At 38.7% G+C, this 22,746-nt stretch overlaps 2 protein-coding genes across 4 annotated transcripts; one reads left to right on the top strand and one right to left on the bottom strand.

Annotated features, from left to right (window-relative positions):
* Positions 1-4,669: 4,669 nt before the first annotated feature.
* LOC115690499 (phosphatidate cytidylyltransferase 4, chloroplastic-like) lies at positions 4,670-12,909 on the bottom strand. 2 transcript variants are annotated; one of them, XM_056317910.1, is made up of 7 exons: positions 12,384-12,909; positions 11,567-11,861; positions 10,641-10,828; positions 9,513-9,637; positions 8,763-8,896; positions 6,316-6,431; positions 4,670-5,354 (listed from the first exon to the last, which is right to left on the bottom strand). In XM_056317910.1, the coding sequence occupies exons 1-7, from the start codon at positions 12,853-12,855 to the stop codon at positions 5,263-5,265; spliced, it is 1,422 nt and encodes a 473-aa protein (XP_056173885.1). In that variant the 5' UTR covers positions 12,856-12,909; the 3' UTR covers positions 4,670-5,262. The 2 variants fall into 2 exon arrangements, with proteins under 2 accessions (XP_056173885.1, XP_030472710.2); XM_030616850.2 differs by having other exon boundaries at positions 11,567-11,868; positions 12,384-12,784.
* A 797-nt stretch (positions 12,910-13,706) lies between these two features.
* On the top strand, positions 13,707-19,895 carry LOC115690510 (uncharacterized). 2 transcript variants are annotated; one of them, XM_030616865.2, is made up of 7 exons: positions 13,708-14,185; positions 16,671-16,766; positions 16,904-17,047; positions 17,166-17,226; positions 17,882-18,006; positions 18,935-19,042; positions 19,399-19,895. In XM_030616865.2, exons 1-6 carry the CDS (start codon positions 13,784-13,786, stop codon positions 19,001-19,003), a joined length of 897 nt encoding a protein of 298 aa, XP_030472725.2. In that variant the 5' UTR covers positions 13,708-13,783; the 3' UTR covers positions 19,004-19,042; positions 19,399-19,895. The 2 variants fall into 2 exon arrangements, with proteins under 2 accessions (XP_056173919.1, XP_030472725.2); XM_056317944.1 differs by lacking the exons at positions 18,935-19,042; positions 19,399-19,895 and having other exon boundaries at positions 13,707-14,185; positions 17,882-18,099.
* Positions 19,896-22,746: the final 2,851 nt, after the last annotated feature.

The following is a 22,746-nucleotide window of genomic DNA, read 5'->3' as shown; positions in this document are numbered from 1 at the left end:
AAAATCGAGCTTGATGCCCAAAAAGAAAAACATAAAATCTAATCTTGTCAGAAAAGTGATTAAACATAAACTCGGGCTTTCCTTTGTATATCTGAAAACTTGTGTCAGCTGCTGATTGGCACGCCCTCGAAGGTAACTCGTCAAGCATGTGGAGTACTCAACGCACGAAGAAGGCAAAACGTAAATTTCTTAGATCGCGTTAATCTTTTCGCGTACCCTCGTCTTTATTTTATCTCATTGAATTCTCGTCCGTAAATTCTCTATTTAACTTGTTTGATTTTATAAATTTTTTTTTGCTCTAGTGATTTCTCGGTATAATTTCTTGATTCGCCCTCGCTCTCTCTTCCAAATTTTCTGATTCCCCGGCACCATTCTACTCTACGATGACATGCATGGGGCTTAAGCTAATGCATATGAACAGATGAGGTGAAACTAATGCTTGATATATACATGAGGCATGCAAAAATGAAGAGAGACACCATGAAATTTCAAATGTTGGTTCAAACCCTATACGAACACAGTCTTTCTAGTTCTGAAAATGGATCGGCTTTCGCTAGATACATCAATGTCTGCTTTACCGATCTTAGTGTAGCACAAAAGCTTGTCTTCCAAAGCTGTACACGGCCTTTTCTTCCTTTCCCCCTTTTTTTCCTTCGTTTCTTTTGGCTTGCTTTAAGAGATGAAAGGGAAAGAACAAGAGCAATTGCATGGGAAAAAAAGGCAGCACCCCTTTACCAATCCCTTCGCAAAACGAAGATCTAAACCCTAGCTCCTCTTTGGACCTGCCATATTGCGGCCCTTTAGTCACTTCACTTCTCGTCGAAAGATTATTCCCCATCTCGAGAGAGAGAGAGAGAGAGTACGATTTGAGCATCTTCTAGATGTGGAAGCTCTTAAAAGGAGAACCCTTTTTTAGGGCTCTAAAAAGATAAACGCTCTGCCTGGGGAAAGTATAATGATAAGCAACTTTTCATTAAGGAATTGAGGTAAGCACTTTTGTCTTGGAGAAGCCTCCTCGGAGTGAGGGATTTTCCTCCTCCGTTTTTTTGGATTTCTTTTTCGCATGAAGAACAAAGATCTTGTTAAAAACATCTCCAGCTTTTGTCGTCTCCAAAGTTCGAAAATGATGGGTGTGTGGTGGGGTGTCACTAACTAAAGTTTTAATGAACAGTCATGCCCATCTTGCATTTGCGCCAATATTTTAGCATCTTCATCTTCGCTGCGAAAAGGGCGCTTTGCATTAGAACAACGTCATTTTCTAGGAAGTTGCAACCAAGATGACTTGTTTAAACCTAGTTTGATTGATGCGAAAGACGTGTTCTTCTGTTGAACGGAAATGATTCACGAGCAGATACCGAGCTAATCTCGTGTCTTTCAAAATTTCTTGTACACATCAGGGACCAAGTCCTGCCTTTTCTAAATTTTACAAATGATGCTGTTTTAGAATTCAGGGTTCTTAGCATGAGACGGAGAAAGACAAGTCTATCTAACTATCCGACGGTGGCGGTGGTTTTAATTGAAAGCCCAAATTTGACAAAAAGAAGTTTGTAAGAAAGGTTAATTTGTCACTTTCATTAGATTGTGATCCTTCGTGCTCCATCATTGATTAGTTTGTGCGATTAGTCAAAAAGATAAGACACAATTCAAATATTTTAACACGGACCGTTTGGGAATCGATTCCAAGGTCTAATTATTTAAAGGAACGTGCGGTAAATTCTATGGTGGACTCGTGCATGAGTCATGCATCAAATTATACCTTTCGTGGTTTTAATATTCATATGTTACGTTAAGTGAGAATCTTCGGCTCCTGAGGATTTCAAGATCGCACCAACCTAAACTTTCGAGCATGAAAACACATATTGCATTTATGTATTCCTTAGCAATGAAGAAATCTGTCGTTTTCATGGCTTCATTCGTAAATGCTTCCCAAACAAAAACGTCTCTCTCCGATGGCATTTTCAGTCGCATTCATGCTCGTCAATTTTCTCCCACGTAACTTTTGAGAATGGGGCTCATTACAAACGCTTGGCCACTGTGCGGACAAATAGGATTTGAAACATGAGTAATTGCAAACAAAATGGACATTACAATACCTCATCAACCCAGATGGTAAATATTATTAAAAAAAGATGGAAATATTGATTGGGGGTGATTTTGCTGAGACAGATTTTTTTTAAATCATAGACTTTCGACAAGGATTAGGTTAGATGGACCGAAACATTATGCTATTAGCTCCAAAATTAGGGAAATAATATTAGGGTTAACGCCAAAAACCATGTGACCACCCGAGGCAAATGGACAAGGAGGAGAAAAAGTAATAAAAAGGAAAGCAAAAGGTGGTGTGAGGTGGAGAGATGCATGGGTGTGCGTGTGCAAAGGAGAAAAGCTAGGGTTTTTTTGTCATCGACACAACAACAATACTTTGCTTCTCTCTCTCTCTCTATCTCTCTCTGTGAAAACACTACTTTTGTAGATGCTTGCCCACCATATCTCCTCAAACACTTTCTTTAAGTTTCCTTCATTGTTTTTATATGCATCGTCTCTCTTTCAATCCTTTTCTCGTCCCTCCTCCCATTTCTTAGTCAGCTTAAAAACAACGCGTCCTTTGCATCCCACACATTTCCCCTACCCTCTCCTCTTGTATCGTTCATTTCATGCCCCCCCTAAAAGATTTTCGCAAAAGAACACTCCGAAAAGTAAGCACTCATGGCTTGTCAAAAGCCCCACTCGTGGTAGGCCCTTCCCCCATAACAACTAAACAAACCTAATTGGCCTCGTCCTCACTTCATGCTCAAGACTCTCTCCCATTCTCTCTCTCTCTCTCTCTCTCTCTCTTTCTTGGCTTTCTTTTTTGGCCCTTTCTTTCTCTATCTAAATAGATAGTTGGTGGAGATTTGGCTCCACATAAGGGACTTTTGAATAATATATGAGTTTTCTTGCTCGCTAGCCTCCAAGGAAAAAAGGGAAAATTGAGAGCAGTCTTTGGGTTTCTTTTTACTCCCCATCATCTTCTTCTCCTTCTCCTTTCCTTTCTCTTATCTCCTCCCCTTTTGCAGCATCCATATCTCCTCACAGTCCAAGGTCAACCATCGTTTACTTCGCACGTCTCTTTCGCGGGGTCATCTCTCTTTTTCCTCCTCCCATTCCTGTGGCAGTTCGGACCGATCCCGAAACCCTAATAATTGATCAACGCAATTAACTTGTCCGAGAAGGAGCGTTATCCCTTCGTGATTGTTGCTTTTCCTAGCGAGAATTTTTAACAAATCACGAGACGTCTTAATCTACCATGACCTCCTCTGTTTTGGACGCAGATGCACTCTCTCTAGTCAAGTCTTGCTAAGGACAACAGTACCCGCAGCTTACCAAAAGAAACAAAGTTGTTTTAGCTCTTGTAGGTCCACATGTTCTTAGGGTTTCTTTTCTGGCTGAATGTCAAATTGCTCATTACTTCTTTTACCAAATTTGTCACGACATCACAGACCGAACCACCCTTTTGACGACGGCCGCAAGTTTCGACGCCCCAGAAAGGACTTTGCTTTTAAGCACACAGCATGACTCTAGTGAATCGGAAAGAGTGCTAAGTAGATGTACTTACAAATTAAAAGATAACCATGCTAGTACTAACGATGATGTGGCTCGTAGCAACAATGTTTATGTCCAAACAAGAAGATGACAAGGCGCGCAAGCAGAAGTTAAATTAAGCAGCAAAATTTTCAATTGGTGATATCATCAGGCATCATCTCACAGCTGACACACATGCATGCAGACGACGAAAAATAGGGTTTATTTTTTATTAAAAGGGACGCCAAAGGAGGCCGAGGAGACATGTCCACGTGAAAATAATAGGGGTTTGCGACCGCCAATTAGACGTACCCTTGCGAAGTCGTGTTCGCCTTAGAGAAATGATTTAATTCAGCGAGAGCCTTTCTTGACTTACCGCTAACTTTCATCTTTAGGTTACGAGTGATTGAGTAGGGTATTATCATTTGTCTTTTTTTTTCCCAATTAGAATAGTATGCGATATCATAGAGGCGTATGGAAATTTTTTTTGTCTGATTGATGGGATTTGGTGGGACGTTAGTGGGCCTGTGCTTGCTACTCACTGTGACTCTCTCTCTCTCTCTTTCTCTCTGTCTGTCTCCCTCTGTATATCATTTTCAACCCATGATTGATTGCTTTGCTCGGTCAACCTTCAAGGGTGCAAATTAATCCAAATGGGAATTATTAGAGGTGGAAAAATACGTTTCAAAAAGAGTTTTTGTGAGACCTCGATGCAATATTGCCTAACAGCCTAAGTTAGGCTACATCAATAATCACAATAGTGATAATTACATTAACAATAATGACATTCCTACTTCTGGTCATGGCTGCCATGAGGACTCCCTAGAAGGACCATATCATTGTCACCAAGACAATAAGCTTTGTTAGCGTCAACATTTAACAACTTCTTGCTTTAGTGCAATCAAAGCAACTTTTGAGTCTTGATAGAGTTCTGATAGGAATGTTAGGACATGATGGTCACATGGTGTGATAACGATCGGACTAATCGGTTTCGATCCATCGTTTCAGCATATTTGGCTGCATCGACATGGAACAATAACCATGGACCGGCATTAAAACGGTTGGACAAGAAAACACCAACACCAGAAAAATTGTCGAAGAGATCAACGAGCCAAAATACAGCATATGAAACTTCAGCTAGGACAAAAGTCAGGTTCCAAAAAATCATGCCAAGTGGGGGCTGAAACTCCGCTCTCTACAAGAAAAATCAAAGTCAAAGCATAATGAAGATATATCCATAGAAAAATCTTCCTAAAACTTGATTCTTTAAGCTAAAGAACCCCAGGCAGCATGAGAAGCAAACGGGCACGCAAAAAATTAAGATGATTAACCTTGCGGCCGAAATTATTGATCATCCAGTTATTAAAATGGAAGACCTACCAACACCAAAAAAACCAAGGAAAAGAAAGAAACGACAATTTTTCGGAAGCAGCTTCTCATCCATTGAATTGACCAATGACAGCTCTTCTTGAAGATTAACAGTGATATACGGTTATTTGAACTATACCTTTAACACTGAAAACAGAGTATGCTTCAAAATCTCAGCTGCCATTTCGAGTTAAAGAGTACGTACAGGGCTATCTTCTTCATTCTCTTGTCCAAAAACAATCTGTGCCTGCTTGGCTGGCCCGAAGTCCCATCTTACAACAACCCCAGAATTACACAGCGTATCCCCACTTTTTATTGCTCATTCTTCCGATGTCAAACTCCATACAGAGGTAGGATGGTTTTGACAAAAGAGTACATGAGTGCACCCGTGAATATGTAGCTATCTACTCTGTCCAATATTCCCCCTGCAGGTATTCCCTCCGATTACAGACATAGTCCATGAAGCCCAAATTCGCAAAATACCATAAATAACACGGTTCTTACAACTACACTACAATCTGATGCATATTCAATGAGCAGCACAGGAAGTGGAAAAAGAGGTCCAGGAAACCTTACATGACAGACATCTAAGAAAAAGATTCATTTCATTAAAAATGAGGAATGTATGAAAACTTCCGAGGCAAAACTAACATAAGTATCATCTTTGCATTTGACAAGGTAAAGGTCATCTGCAGGTGCCCATGTGTTTCTCAACATCTTAAAAGAAAGGTTCATTCTCCAGGAAGAGGAAGTAAAGACCATTGCTTTTGAGTACAGGAGTAAAATTACATTCGACTACTACCCTCCAACGACAGAAATTAGGTATATTTTTTGTTGCAGCCAATGACACAAAAGAGAAGCTTTTCTACCATTTAGGAGTGCATCAGCAAATTGTTATGTGAGGGCAATTATACCATTGCATTCTACTTGCAAGTTCAGCAGGAAAATAAGATAGCGTGAAGGATGTTTCAGCTTCACTTTCTCATGCTTGTCAACAAGCGGTAGGCATTAGGCATATGATTAGCTATAATGCATCCGCACGAATATGCAAACTTTTGGTCAATCCAAAATTCAGATGAGTACCATGCAGTTATAGTGATAAGAAATACTCGAACAGATGAGCTAACTAGATTTGAAGAATGAAAACACAAAATCTTGCAAATGAAAGCTACAATTATTGCAGCAACCAAAAAATTGCGCCATTGTAAATCGACAACACAGTTAACTGTAGCAATCAGATTAAACGAACTATGAAATTTGTCCTAAATAAAGTTAAATTGGTTCTTATAATAATCAGCAGCAGGCAAATTTAGCAACTCGAATAAGGGCCAAAGTGCAAAGAAAATTCAGCAGCTTTGCAAAGTAATTAGAGCAAAAGGAACTTACCATGTCCAGGTATAAGGGAACCCGAGTCTTTGACCCCTGCGTCACGTTTGATCATGGATTCGGTAAGATCTCCAAAAACAGACCCAAAAAAGTTCAAGAACCCCAATGCTATTGCACTGTCCACCAAACAAGAGGAAATTAGACACAAACCACGACAATGGAAAAGACAAAGCAAATGAACAGTCTAACAGAATGCAATAATGTAATCACCTAAAAAAAAATCAAACTGAGCAAAAAACAGGTTTAAAAATGATGATGGATCCAAAAAGCTTTAAGCCAGATGATCAAAATGTATTATTTCGAATGCTACCGCACAAACGTTGCGAGTTCCTTCCTTCAAATTTAAAGATAAAGATTATGATACTGGTATTCTTGAAGCTAAAAGACAACTTGGCAAGACAAAGAAAGTATGATTTTTATTGATGAATAAGTGCTAACACTGTAGTAAGATTAAGAAAAGAACGAACGAAAATATAGTCAGAGAAGATGAAACTATGATCAAAACTTGGAGATTAAACAGGCATAGCTAGACTTGCTAAAATTAAACACTAAAATGTAAGGTCAAGAACCTGCTATAAACTCAAAAAGATGCTAAGAACTGATAAAAGGCTCAACAAAGTGAAGGAACCAGCTTTAACACACACATGAGAACAGGGAACAAAGAAACCACAAGGCAACAAGTTGATCCTTTATATGAAACAATAAGAAAGAATAAATGCACAAATTTTGATGTTACATTTATGCGAGTTCATTATAGGATCTACTTACTTGAGGCATCCAATGATGATATTGAATACCGAAAAGAGATCACAACAAGATTCCGACCGAATTATCTGGGCTTTTGGCTTCAGAGAAAAGGATCAAAAGTACTCAAGTTCTCGGATTTGTACAACGAATTTTTTGCAATCAAGGATACAAATAGCGAAGACTGAGAAGTCTCCCATCTGTGCAGGCTTACGACAAGATAAATTTTTTTGTCTTCAGCCACTAGATAGGGATGAACTCCTCTTCCTTGATGTAAGCTATGCAACAGAGTTTTCATGGATAAGACATAACAACGGCAAACGTGCTGGACAGATTGATATCAGAATCGATTGATTGTACAAAGATGGAAGAATTTAATACCATCCATGAGATTTACAACTGGGAAATAAGCATCTGGTATACTATGATACCTAATATGCACCTTAAGGTCAAGAAGAATATAATAGCCTACATGACAAGGACGTAATTCAGGACCAATGGAGTTATGAGGATATGTGCATTTCCATGTGAAAGAAAAGCAAGCAAAAAGCCACAGGAAGATGCTTGTGTACGCACAGGGACAACAATCATGACTATATTCTAGAGAAAGTAGGTATTACCCTCTCAAAAGGGAAAAGAAGAAAACTCACTTAAAACAGTAGGGACATGAAGACCTTCATACATCTCAAGGTGAATAGATGATGTCCTTGGAGTGGTTCATAAGTCGTAAAGATTCGGTAGGTATGAGAAAAGACATGGATGAATTTACTTAGTAGAAAAAGGGAAAACTCTTTTCAAAAATAGAAAGAAGGGGTACATTTTGAAAACAACATTACCTTCAACAATCTAGGAGAAAGCAGTTATTAAGATGTCAAAGAGTGGATTTTGAAAACTCCAAGTGGTAGGACACGTGAATCCTCAAACGTTCCAATAAGAGTATGTAACATTACGGAAGTGGCTTATAAAGATGAACGTTTGTGGGGAAAAAGATGAACACTACGATTAAGGATCTTCTGGTGAATATTATATTAAATGAGCACAATGAGGTAGAAGAATCACCCAACAAAACCAACTAAAGCATAACGATTTTTCTAATACAGTAGAAGTAAAAGATTCACAATTTAAGTCATTCCCCAAGGATAAAAAGAAGAAGCTCCCCTCGGTAAAATTTTAAAAGGTTGGATCATGTCTACATTGGAACATTTCAATTGGCCAAATAAATATGCACTTCCTCATAATCACTCATCCTGTCCAAAGAATGTTTAAAGGAGAAATATGTAAGAAAAAAGAAAAAAAGACTGGAAGTCAAGAAAAGTTCTATGACACTGTCCTTAATAATTATAGCATAGAAATCTAGCATCCAAGATAAACAAGGACGAAAGACAATAATCAGTTTCTCCTAACAAAATCCAGCCCTGTTCCCTCCTCCTCCTCCTCCTCCTCCCTACTACTTCCCTCGTCTCCCTCTTGAGCACACAAGCACGTAAAGACAATTTACATTTACACACATCAAAGACAAAATTCTCTTTGCCATCCCACTAGAAATAGATGACTTCACCAAGTATCCCTACTCCTTCAATTTTCTATCTTCCAAACACAAAGAAACAACGTTAATCAACTACCCTAATCATTAAAAAAGTATTTCGTTCTCATCCATGAACAAATAGTTTTGCAAACTAGATTACAAGAGCAAGTAGAACTACCTCAGCAAAGATGACGGCCAACAAAATATCCTTGACAAGATGACGGAAGTAGCTATACAGCCACCCAAGCCTACAACAGTTCCCTCCCATGTCTTCTTGGGACTAATACTAGTAAGTGGTGTCCTTCCAAATGCCTGCATTTAAATACAACAGTTTTTAGGTTTCTGTCTGCATAAAACCACAATATCCTGCATGGTACGGAAGAAGCAAAAGGAATCATGAATTCTTACAATAGAAAAGAAATTAAGCACAAAGGTACCCAGCAATTCTTAACTACATTAAATGTGATTATACGAAATGAAGATTAAGAAGTCAACTTCATGCCCGACAAAGCTCAGAAATCACAAGAACAAGCTACTCTTTTGCATTTGCTCTTATAGCACACAAAGATTCAAAGTATAACTTCTGAAAAGAGTTTCACCATGATACAATATTCTGGATAAACCAGCGTTATAAGAAGAAAGAAAGAAAGAAAGAATAACAAAAAGTAAGTGATTTGTAGTAGAACCTCATTAAGGGATACTAATTCAAACAATCTCTAAGCATGATTTTGGATACCAGATCATGAGTATATTCTAAAGAAAATTGTTTGAGGTCCTTAATTCTATTCACAATCAGGACATGGGTATATTTTCAAACTTATATACAAGAAACAACATAACTAGACAAAGAGGCATGTAGATTTCGATTTGTATATAAAGGGTACATATTACAGCACAAATTACACTGAAAGTCTACAAGCCAAATTACTTTGCCACCAAGAAACGCATATGTGTCTGCTGCAATTATGCTACTTATTGACATCAACGCTGCCACAAGGCCCACAGTCCAATGAGCCTGGCCTCCTAGAAGGATGGGCCATGCTGCTCCTATTCCTGTTAAAGACAAGCAAGTTAAGAACATAAGCATGAGCACATTAACGACAATCACTGATGATAGAAGCCGTTACATTACACATGTTAAAAAAATTGAAAACTTCATTATTTATAGGGAAGGCTTCATCTTGAAACTTCTCACATTTTCTGGTATTAATTTCAAGTATACTGAAAATAAGTAGTGTTTATGGGTAAGAGCCATGGTGTGAGGCCAAGTTCACAAAATTCTACACAGAGACAGACAGAATAGAATATCAAAAAATTATGCTTGTTCTACATTTTAATATCATAGAATCTGTTTTTACAAAGAACGTCAATTACGCAGCTGGTTGTGGCAATGTCTAACGGAGAAGTCTGTTAAAAGCAAGGTAGAAATTAGCAAAAAACAAACTTTCGAAGCGAGCTTTTTGCTTAACTGAAATTAATAAACAAACAGCACAATTATCCATTGAAGTGTAATATGTAAAACTATGACATATTTTCACACTTGGAGAAGTCAACAGTCTCAAGTGCCGGTAGAATGAAAACCACGACGAATGAGTCAAACACCAAAAATAATGGCCAAAAGCACCAAAAAGATTCTTACTGAGCTATTTGTATCGTATATTTTTCAATACCAAGTGCTTCTAACATTGGCAGTATCGTGATCTAATCTTCATTACACCATTTAAACCTGAATTTTTTCTGCGTTTAGATTACTGTATGCTACATTGGCTGTATTGAATATCATGACTTGATCTTCCTTTTACCATTTAGTCTTGAAATTTTTCTGCGTTTAAATTACTATTACCAATGTTTTTTGCAATTGTCTTGTACACTACACTGACACTTATATAATTGACAAGTAACATTGTGATCTCAATGACATTTCCAATCTTAGTTTGAAAAGAATGAAGACTGATGGACTGACAAAAAACCAAGGCTGAACAAATCTTAAGGATAAAATATCGGATGCATGTATCTTGAAAGGGGCATTCTCCATCAGGAATAAACCATATCTTACTAGTATGAAGTGCTGGTGCTGCTAGACCACATCGAAGCTTCACCCAAAAACAAGGAAGATATCCACAATAAAATAGACCAAATATTGTACTGCTGAGCTGGGAGAATCGCGGATTTCCTCTCTGTAGAAGCAATGCTATGGCAACAAGGAAGGCGGCAGATGTCACAGAAACGTCTAGACCAAAGTATCTGGCATGCACAGCGGCAACTATCAGTAATCAATGCCTATCAAACCCTCAAAACAAATTAATAAAAAATTATGTCTCTTGCCAAATAGAGCAAAGGATTTAATAGAGCAATAACGAATTAAGAAGAAAGCACTGCTTCCCGGAAAAATTCTGATTAATTCAAAGGTACACATGGGGGAAAACAATGCCATTCTACGAGAAATCAGTGAGATCCACATGATTTTTATGTTTCAGATTGCTAACAATTTAGAGGAGAGAAAATATGTATCTAAACAGAGAATGTGAAAAGTTTTCCAGAAACTGCATGCTGAAAAGCAGTCAAAGTTTTTTGACATGTCTTTGCCACCGTAAAGGGTTTTCTCTCAAATTATGCCGGTAATTCTTTTTCCTGCGATTATTACAAGTAGTTACTACAACTAGATTGCGGAACGTTTTAATTTCCATGTCAAATGTACTGTCTTTTGATCATTTCTTCTTCTGAACAGGATGATTTTAGAAATTCAGAAGCAAGCAAGCTCCCATATCTCCCTTAACAAGCAGTGTAGACAGATAAGGAGCCTATTACATTTTAATAAGGCAAAATAGAAGCATGCTAAGTAATTGCTACATCATGATAAGATTGGGTAACTCATAAAACTTTATCAGGAAACAGAGTTCATGCTCAAAGCTTTGCTAGCAACAGAATTTCTCCACCAAATGACATAAAATAATATAGCATAGGGATGTGTTTCAATCTTACAAGGTAAGTATTGGCATCAGGGCACAAATGACCGAGCAAACTCGGGACACATATCGAGGAGGGGGTGTCATTCCAGCTGCAATTCCACGACTCCTAACCAACTCAAAATACTCGCGTGAACCGGCAAAAACAGTAGACGCCAAAGCCACGGTAAACACCCATCCTCCCGCCAATACAACACCGCCAACAGAAATACCAATTCCAAGTCCAAAAACAATCCTCTTTCTTAACTGACTTGCTTTCTGTTGAGTCTCCATATCAGTCTCTCCCCGCGGTGAAGATTGATGGCCTTCGTCTACTTCCTAAAACATTCCGTTTCAGCATTGTTTTACAATCAATTTAACATGAAAATATCATTTACAGATAGATAGGGGTGACAGAGAGCTAATGCCACAACTTACTCATCTTCGTTCATCAACAATTCAAGCAACAAACATTGTCATGTCCTGTACCCGCAGATATTCATTCCGTGCATGAAATGATAGACACAAAGTAAATCCTCACAGACATGGTGCATTAGTAACAAATTTCAACAGAGGAAGCATGAATACGCAAAGAAAGATAAAATCGACACATCATCTATACTGCTGTTTCTGGTCCATCCAATTGTAAGGAACTACCCCTTTCTTAACTACTAACAACTAAAAGTACGCTATTCACAACCCTATCATTTGCACTCAGCATAAAGCCAGCACAAAAAAAAAAAAAAAAAAAACCATTTTCCCTCATACATCCAACAATTCCAGACACCAATCAAGAAAACGATCACATACACTGATTCCGGATTTCTTAATGAGATAGAGTCGACCGAAAGCACCTGATGGGCATCGCTCTCGCCGACCCGGTCCTGCTCGGTGCGCGCCATGGCCGCAACGATGCGCCGGCGGCCCGAGACCCCGCGCAATCGCATCCGAACCACGCTCTTGGGCCCATGTAACAGCAACCCAAGATTGAATTTTGACGAAGGACGCGCCAGAACCAGGGCGTTCCCGGCAAAGGGTCGACACGGGCAGGCGCAGAGAGCGGCGAGCGACGGAGGGACGGGCTTGATCGCCTCGATTCTGACGAGGGGCGCCATTAAAAAGGCGAGAGGGGCGAATGTTGAAAGGATCGGGACAGTGATTCAGGAGCTCTTTCTCAAGACATCTCGAGCATCCAGAGATGCCGCGAGACGGAGGGAGAGAGAGAGGAGCGGCGTGGAGGGCGAATTTGAGCTTGAGATTCGGGGATGGAGTAATGGGTATCGCGGGGTTATCTACGTATCGCACCGTCCACCACCTATTGGCCATTCCGCTCCGTTTTCCGTCGTCACGCTCTCGATAATAAAGCCGCGGTACACAGGAAGAGGGGGCGAGGCAAGAGACAAGAGAAGGAAACATATTTACTCTCGTGAATCCGCTTTCATCGTCGGCGGATCATGTCCGAAGAGAAAGAAGTCGTCGTTTTTTTTTAGAGGAATTGAACGATTATATGTGTAAAACTTGCCAATGTATCCCGTTCGGCGGCTTTGGCACCGCAATCGTGTTGCGTGAATTCAAAACTAGATACTTGTTAGCATTCCGGCTTTCTTCCCGTTTTAGGTGAATATCTCGATAGTTTATATATTATTATGATATGATGCGTTTTGTATCCTAAATCTATGATGGGGGGTGATGAACCGAGCTGCAGAAGCACCGAAGTAATGATAATTTCTGCAATTATTTATAATGAGCTGACTTATGGGGAGAATCGATATATTCAACATGTACATTTACAGTAAGATCCATCATAATATGTCACCTCCTCGATTTATTTCTTGACTGAGCAATTTTTTTGAGCTAATGTTTGCATGTACGACAGATTAAGGTCGGCTCGGGATGAGAATCGCCGTTCTTAAGTTAAATTCGAATGGCTCGGATATCATCTTTTTAGTTTCGACCTACAGCACCGGAAATTTTCATGTGCTCTCGAAGCACGGTATTTTCAACTTACTTAAAAATCAAAATTCACGTGTAAAGCGAGTGTTAAAAGTGTCGAGTGCACTTAAAACGCCTTGTCTACGACTCGGTCCGGTCCGGTCCGGTCCAAATGCTTGAGCCGCAAGGTTCAATCGGACCGGTGCGACTAGACCGCGCTGGTTTTATATCGCTTCCCTCCCAATTTCTTCACTCCCGTCCACCTCGTCATTTTTGCGCCGGCCAATCGCCACTTCGTCCCGAGCATCGCCGCGACGCTCGAATGGCGGCGGCGAAGCGCCGCTCTTCCGCTTCCGACTCGGAGCCCGACGGAGCGCAGGCGAGCTCGGGCTCCGAGCCGGAGCCCCCGACCCTCCCCGGGTCGGCGAAGGCGACCGTACCGACTTCTTACGAGAAGCAGAGGCTGTCGAGGATCGCGGAGAACAACAAGAGAATGGAGGCCCTGGGCCTCCGTAATTTGGCGAGTTCCGTGATGGGTTCGGGCCGGAAGGCGAAGAAGAAGGGCGACGCGAAGGGCAAGAGGAAGGTGGGTCAGGAGGACGACGACAGGGATGATGATTACGCGCCTGCTTTGGACGACGATGGCGGCGATGATGATCTTAGCGTCGACGATGAGGAGGAGGATGATCGGGATTTTGAAGTATCTGGGTCTGGTAAAAGAAAGGTCGGTTTTTTTTTGGTCTTGGTGAATCTTTATTTGTTTATGTTATTTTCGCGTGAATTAAGTTCCTAGTCTAGTTGACGTTTAAGGTTCATGTGGGAATGGAAAGGTGGGTTCAAGACAACGGAGTCAAGAGAAAGAAATGATCATTGGGTTTCTCATTTCTTGGTTTTTTATCAATGAGAATGACACTGCTTGTGCATCTTCAAAGAATTAGAACAATGGGGCCATTGAAGTGAGTGAAGCGAATTGTGCTCGGGTGTCATTAATTTTTCGGCTTGGCAGCTCTAGCATTAATTCATTCCAGTCCGAACTGTTGTGTATCCGCCGCAAATTGCGGTGACTTGGAAGTGTTGCCTATCTATTTTTTTTCACGACAGTCTTTATTTCTATTATAATTTTTGGTTAATGTTGTCGCGAAGTGCATTTGGGAGCACTTCCTTCCTGAGTTTTCTCAGTTCTTTAGACTTCTTCACGAAGTGTTTTATTCACAAATATTGCTGTAGTGGCTGCATCGAGTGCCTTCTTAATTAGAACGAATTTCTTTATGCTACACCCATATTTTATCACTTCGATTGTGACATTCTTGAAACTTCACCGGTGTTTCTAAGAAATAGTTGGCTTAATTAGACAGAGGACTGTTACGAGAAGATCAAAGTTGGATCCTAAGTAACCATGAGATTTTTCGGCTTGATGTGGCATTGAAAAACCTAGTTATGCTATTTCCCTTACCAAAAAAAAAACCTAGTTATGCTATTTCACTTGCCAACATCTATAGATTACCCAACCTAAGCAAAATTTTGTGCAGTCTGTTAGAAACCGTGTGAAAATTAGTACACTTGCTAGTAGATTATCATGGTATCCTTCCCTTCGTTTTTCCTTTCTTTCAAGTTCTCGAGAATTTCAATTAAACTGTGTAATTTTGATGTTTCTCGCAATTTCAAATCTATCACAATAAATTCCAAAATCACAGTCTAATTGTTTATTGGTTACTTATTTTGAATTTCATCTATTGCTAATTACTTCAGACTGCTTCAGTGAAGGACATTAATTTGGTGATACTCTAGTTGCATGTACTTGAAGTGTTGCATCTAGCTTTTATTGTCCTTTAATTTTTCTCTTCATTGCATTCCTTATGTCAAGTGCGACCTCTATTATCAGTTCGTCAACTTCCTTGCATGTTTTAAGCCTTTCCGAGTCTGGCAAGTGGAAACATTACTTTCCTTGATTACTTTCTTTATGCTTTCCCCTTGCCTTTGTCTTTGGGTTGTGAATGGTTTTTATTTAAAAAAAGGGAATAGCAGCCTCATGCCAATTGCTAGGGCTTCCTTCAACTCCATCCAATGTCAAATACCAAGAAGCAAGTGGTATATCACCTCATTCTCTCACCTTGGTTTTTGAGGTGTGTTCAATGAAAAAGGTTCTTGGTACTTTCAACCTACTCATCAATACTTTCGAAATGGTTCCACTTCTCCAAACATACATTTAAAGTATTGGAAGATAGTTTGCCACGTGGCACATGGATATAACGTCATGTCAGCCTTTGTAAGGTGCCGCATCAACATTCCTTTCTTTTAAATGGATAGCAGTTGAAGTGATTTGCTTGAACCCATTTTATAAGTATAATACCTAATATAAAGCTTGGAAATTCACCAAATTGGTTAAATATCAATACCACAGTTGAATAAATTACTTAATTACTGAATAATATAGTGTAGGTATTTTTAGTCAAATTGATTTATGGCTTTCATTTAAGTTTAGCTTTTGCGGTGCTTTGTCCGTCCTCTTCGAGTGTGTTTTGGTTGAAGACAGTTTTTTCTTTCTGTACCTCCTCTTAATGCTTTTCAAGTAATTAGATTTACATTTAAATCGGGATTTAGACAACAATATAAAAGTACAGATTTGAGGTACACTTGGACTTTTTAGTAAGTTGTATATATATCAGTCTTGGACATGTCATTATAATAATCGGAATGGACATATTGAACATCAGCAATTTCTTCATGTCAATGGTTGTTTTATGTTAGGTAAGATCAGGGTGGTGTTATATGGAAGACGCTTAGATATATAAGTTATGAACTCAGAGAATTTGGCTACGATACTTAGTGCCGATTGCGACATGCTTAGTTTGAAATCAATTTCGTTTTCCTTGTTTTTAGTCTTAATCCATTTTTAGTATTCGGATCAGATTTCAGATATATCACTTATCCCAGAGGCTGTGACATTGATGTGAATTAAACAATGAGATAAGTAAAAGGAGCTAAACCTGAATTGTCATTCAATGTGGGTGGAAGAAGTTTAAAGATTGATGTGAGCACAATTGACGAGCTGAATTCAGGGAATTATTTTGATCATGTATTATTTGATAGGTCTACTTATAACCGAGCTTCTTGTCCTTCCTAGCTAATGGACATGTCGATACTTTTGCAATCTTCCATCTTGCTTTGAAATGTTGTGTTTTACCTGTTGCGACTGTCTCCTGCTCCAGGGAAAGAGAAAAGTGTCAAAACCGAAGAAGAAACCTCAGACCAAAAAGTTACTGAATAAGTTGGATTATGTTGATGATGATGCTGACTTGGCAAAGGTAAATCTAGTGTTTTCATGATTTTAATACTCTCATTCCATGGTGAAGCTTGGGTTTCATCTCAGCATGGATTAGAAATCTATTACACGTGTAGTAACTACAAGATTAATACTAACAAAGTCAGTGACAAAATGCAGGCCATTGTGCTGTCTCTGCATGATTCTGCCAGAGTTTCAGCAACAGTGAGTTCAGAGCCTTCCAAAAATGAGGCTGGTGTAGATCTTAATGGCATAGTAGAAAAGACTCAAGAAAATCCTAGAATGCTGAAGAGGAAAAAAACGGTCTGTAACTCATCCTAATTATTGTTTTAAGAGAATTTTGTTTCCCTTTTTCTTTCCCAACTGACCATTTTTGTTTCTTTCTTTCTTTGTTTTTGTGTAAATAATTATTGATATCCAGTTTACCAGCCGGGTGAAGATGACTGAGGATGAGCTGATTATGCACTTCTTTCAGTTAGATGGTAATTGATGGTTAATGGAGTTTCCCTGTGTATGCTTGTCAGATAATGGATACATATTTTTCACATTCTTTCCTTCATTATTTTGGCATTGATGGCTTTGGCAACTCCCTGTTGGTTTATCACGTCAGGTTTACTTGTCCTTGTGCATCATTAGTCCAAATGGTAGGGAGGTTCAGGGAAGCTAATTTATTGTTAGGCTGAAGCATTTGCATCTAAGAAACCAATATCTATAGAAGGCTAATTTGGAGGGAGATTTTTATGCTCAGCAAATATTCCATCCCTTTCTTTAGTCACGGTTTTGAAAAGGGATATTAAACAAACCAAAATCCGGCAGATTTTGGTTTGCTAGTATGTAGTCGTGAGATAAATTGCTTCTTGATTGCTGTAGCATCAGAAAATGCCAAAAGGCGTCACAGAATGTCAATTTTACTGCACAGTTTTTTCTACGTTCCTCTGGATACTAACAACGAGAGTTTCTTAAGTGGATGTTGTGCGGCAATTCCTTTTCTTACTGTGGCTTGTAATCTTATTGTTAAGTGGGTACATCTAGCCCTTCCTGGACCCCACAATGTGGGAGGCTGGTACAATAGATGCCCCTTTTTGGCTTGCGAACCTTTTTGTTTTTGGAACTGACGAGCTTGCATGTGTCATGCAGAAGCAGGGAAGGGCGGCATCACTGTGCATGATTTAGCCAAAGTAGCTGATGCTCATGATTTTACATGGACAGACATGGAACTAGCCAACATGATTCACTGCTTTGATAGCGATGGAGATGGAAAGGTCCAGCCTACTACTATTTTTGTTTCATCTCCAGTCCTGCATGCTAATTCTTCTGTCAACTGCATTGCTGTGGACTGAACTGTTACGAAAGTCTGAAAAAAGGTACCAGCATCATTAACTTAGTTGACTGCAGTGTTACGAAATTTCATTAACCATCCATGAGGACAGAGATACATAATCAACTTATAAGTCTTGTTGGCGAGTGTCCCTGCAGCACCTGTTAACCATACTAAAGGAGATGTTTTCTTTTCATTTATCATGCATAACACGGGAAAGATAGTGCATTGGAAATGACAAACTTTCTTTATTTTGAGGTGTTTAGGAAGTCCCCTGGTGGCACTTTTTAACAAAATTCTTAAATCATGAATGCAGATAAAAATCTAGGCGATTTAAAATTATCTTGCGTTAGTCCATATTTCAAGAATTGAACAATAGTAAATATGACCTTACCAAAAAAAACAATAGTAAATATGATATCACTATAACTGTCTGGGAAAGTATCACCAACTTGATTTAATCATAACAATGGAGTAGTGAAAGTAAATGTGGTAATATCCTGGCAGGACTAGTCATGCCCGAAAGTGTAGGAAAAAGGTTTCTGTTGGGGTATGAAATTTTAAATAGTTATTCTGAGGTTATTCTCTAGTTAGATCTTTTAGCTAGCCCACTCTTGGCATCGGAGAATGTAATTTTCTCCATCTTCATCTCTCTTTTATTTTTTGATCTTTTTCGCTAGATTGAACAAATTTCTAGTAATGTTAAGCAAAGGAAAACAATTGCCTGCTATAGAATTAAGGATTGCTTTTCTTAGGAATTAACATAAATTTAATGATGTTAAGTAAACTGTGGATCGAATGTTGATTCTAATTTTGGGTCTTTAGGAATCAAATTATCTGTTTATGGCGTGACTTGTCTGTCTATGTTACAGCTAAGTCTTGATGATTTCTCGAAGATTGTCCATCGATGCAACATGATACAAGGTTCTGAAGGCTCCTGAGTGGTTAAGAGTGCCGAGTGTACCTACTGCTCTGATCAGGTATGGCGGGCAATTGTCTATGACTTTTTCCACCCCTTTCACTAGTTAGCAATGGTGATATCAGAATTTGTGACCGTATTAGTGGTACTTGTTAGATTTTAATTTCTTGGGGTTGAGGAAAGACAAAGGAAAAATGGCTCTTCCAAGCTTTCTTTTCTTGTATAGGCTTTAGCTGATATCAATGCATAAGTCAGAGGTGAAAGATGGTGGATTAAAAGTGATCTGGAGGATGAGAAAACCAACATTTTCTTGCTACATAATGGAATGGCCTCATTAGAGCTCGGATTTAATGAAGTTTTACTTGCTGATTTCCTCATGTGTCGACTTCTGATTTGTGTCTTTATGTTCTATTTCAGGAGTGATTGATCAAGAGGTCATTTTACTGCCAAGTTCTGTTACAACAGCAAGAAAGGAAGCACCTAGGTAAGCGAGAGATAGAAGCAAGAAAGTAGCTTGATCTGCTAGCTGTCGTTAAAGTTGGAGCTTTCACAGATAACTCACCAAATGCTGGTTGTATATACTATCTTAGACAGCAAGAAAGGAAGCACCTAGGTAAGCGAGAGATAGAAGCAAGAAAGTAGCTTGATCCACTAGCTGTCGTTGAAGTCGGAGCTTTCACAGATAACTCACCAAATGCTGGTTGTATATACTATCTTAGACAACTGAATTTTCTGCAACTTTTACAAGCTGATCTATTTGAGGTTAGGATTGGCGTGACAGCAGATTATAGCTTGCTTAACCTTTTACGCCAGTTGAATTATCTGTTGCGTTGTTCCATAAAAAGAACAAGTACTCTAAACTGGTGCTATCATGAAGGTTTGGTCTTGTTGTTATGCATGATTGATTACATTGACACATTTTTGTCTATCCTGTGAGAACTATTCTTCAGTTGGTTGGACCGCAGAAACCAAGATGCATAAAAGAAATGCTGCAATGTGCGCCTTCAGAATAATCGGGTTTGTTAAAGTTGGCGTGGACGTCGCGATGCTCTTAATAAGCTCTGCCATGTACCTGCGATCGGCTCTCTTTTTGAGGCCTTAGAGCTTAAGAGCGTTCAAATGAAGGCTACACAGAGAACAGATAATGTTGTCGAAGAGACAACGAAAGAACCATTCCTGGTTTGCACACCTCGTCAAACATTGCTTTGATTATGGTCTCTTGGTATCCTGAGAAAAGGCGACATTCGTTTCGAACTATATTCCTTGGCTTGCCTCGTTGTATTTTCGAAGTTTTTGGCAGATGCCTTCAACGCTAACTTATCCTCATTGCTTGCCGCAAATAAGCAGGTAACAATGTGCTTTGTCCTCACTACTTATTAGTCATCTTTCTTTGGTAGGTTTTTGATATTTGATAAGTTTCTAATTACCATCGCATGTTTTTCTCTTCAAAGAATTAGATAACCCCTTCTTTACATACTAGATTAAGTGGCTTATTACCTTAATTGAATCATTTATGTCAATTCTAATTAAAGGTCATCAAAGAAGCTTTAGTCTCATTAAATTTTAAAATTTTAATTTTCAAAACTTAATTAGATCATCAAACAGGCCAAAAGAGAGAGGAGGAGGGGGAGTGGAGATGAACCATCGCCGCTGATCACTCGCCGGGAGTGTACTTGGCCGTCCCTAGGGCAAACAACTCTGTCTAGGGACATCGCCTACCATTGCGAGGGTTGCTATCTCTTAGCGACTACCAAGAGTGTTTAATCTTATAACACATGGCACACAGTACACGTTTTACACACTGTTCTTTCCAAAATTGCTTAAAATATTTTGAAGTTTTCAATTAAGTAATTCACCCCTTCTTGATTGTGCCCATCTTCTCCGTTTCATTTTTCTCTTTAGTCAAATTTGAAGATAGTGACCGCAGCGACTTGTTTGCCATCTTCACGCAATGGTGGTGGTGGTGGTTCACACCATCTTATTAGGCTCATTGACGTCGAGACCTGGAACTAATCAAATTGTAAGATGTTTATATTCTTTAGACACGTCTTAGAACGTTTGCTATGTTTTTTTTAACTTTAATTAAGCCCTGCTATAGATTGGCGAATCAGTCTGGAGAAGAAGGAAACATTCATCCTTTATTCATCAATCGTGGGGTTGACAATGTAGCATGAGCCCATAATTTAATCATCCGATCCTCTTACTTCCCTTTTCATTTGTTTGGATGAACATGTGTATATTGGAGCTTATGGATTTTGTCGATATTATAACGACATGCATGCTTTGGTTTCTGAGATAAATATAAGAAACATTTCCAATGTGGGTCACCAATTATCTTCCTTTCATCTATCGCTTTGAGTTTCTTCCATATGTCCAAAGCCTGATTCTGAACCTGTAAAATTTCCATTTTGGTTCCATTAGACGTATTTAAACGTGCAACCTAAATGAATTTTTGGTGTATGCATATACAAGGTCAAAGAGAGACAAATATATTCTTCTTGGTTGCAACAGGAGAGGTAATCACTGGGGTTAACATATTATCACTATTGCATATCTAAGAAAAAAGAGTCGATCTCGTTTGATTGACTATCCTTTTGAAGTTTGTGGCTATAAAAAGAAGAACGGATCATGGTCACTCAAAATTTCAATGTATTACACAATCATGATCCTTCGAGTCGTATGTTCGGATATCCTACTTGTTGTCACTTTTCTAAAGTTGAAGATTTGCATGTGAAAGAGATGTCTAAAGCTGATATACCTTGTCGCCAGATTTCATTCTTCCTTGAGACAAAGTAATCCCAACATTCAGCTATAGCTAATACTATTTGCAACAAGAAAGCGAAATCTATGATAAAGATATGAAGGGTCACACTATGGTCCAAGCTTTATTGAATGAGCTTAGTGGATTCATCTACAATTTAAAACATGATGTTGAGGGTCGCTTTAGGCACTTATTTTTCTCTGAACCTATCTTCATGGCACTAACAAAGAGTTTATCAAATTTCTCTGTAATCAATTGTACTTACAAGACTAACTGATACAAAATGCCTTTGTTGGCAATTGTTGAAGTTACGAACTTTAATGCTCTTTTCTACTCATGCTTTGCCTTTTGAGAAAGGAGGAAAAGGAAGATAATGGATTGGCTTTTGACAATGTTTAGCAACATATTTGGTGTTAATGGTCAACCTTTAGCTTTTCTCATTGAAGAGAAGTGGATTCACTTTTCCTCGAAGTGTGAATTTGTTGCGTGTTTGGCACATTAAGAAGAATATTGTGGGAAAATGTAAATCTCTTTTGAAGATGGAACATATTGGGATTCTTTAATATCTGATTTGTGCAAGGTTTTGAAATCCAAGAGTGAAGTAGAATATGATGAAAATATTTGGCAATTTGAAGACTATCGTAAGAAAAAATCCATCAATTCTTAATTACATTAAAAATAAGGGTTAATATCACGAAAAATTCTAAACCGGTACACCTGTGATAAATTTACCCTATGTTAGTTTCCGTTAAATTTTACCGTTAAATTACTGAGTTAGATGACATGTGGCAGTTGACAGGTGTATCGGTTTGGAATTTTACCTTCCGTTTGTCACAGATATATCAGCTTGTGATTTTTCATGATATTAATCCAATTTAACAAAAATTAATGGAGGGTAAATTTATCACAAGTGTACTAGTTTGAAGTTTTTAGTGATTAGAAAATTAGTTTGGGATAAATTTGTTATATGTGTACTAGTATAGGATTTTTTGTGGTCAAAAGAT

The sequence above is a fragment of the Syzygium oleosum genome, unplaced genomic scaffold, assembly GCF_021117445.2.
Source record: "Syzygium oleosum isolate NSW1041296 unplaced genomic scaffold, Sole_v2.1 Sole_v2.14, whole genome shotgun sequence".
Classification (NCBI taxonomy): domain Eukaryota; kingdom Viridiplantae; phylum Streptophyta; class Magnoliopsida; order Myrtales; family Myrtaceae; genus Syzygium; species Syzygium oleosum.
The sequence above is the reverse complement of the archived record's forward strand: the minus strand, read 5'-3'. Positions and strand labels throughout refer to the sequence as shown.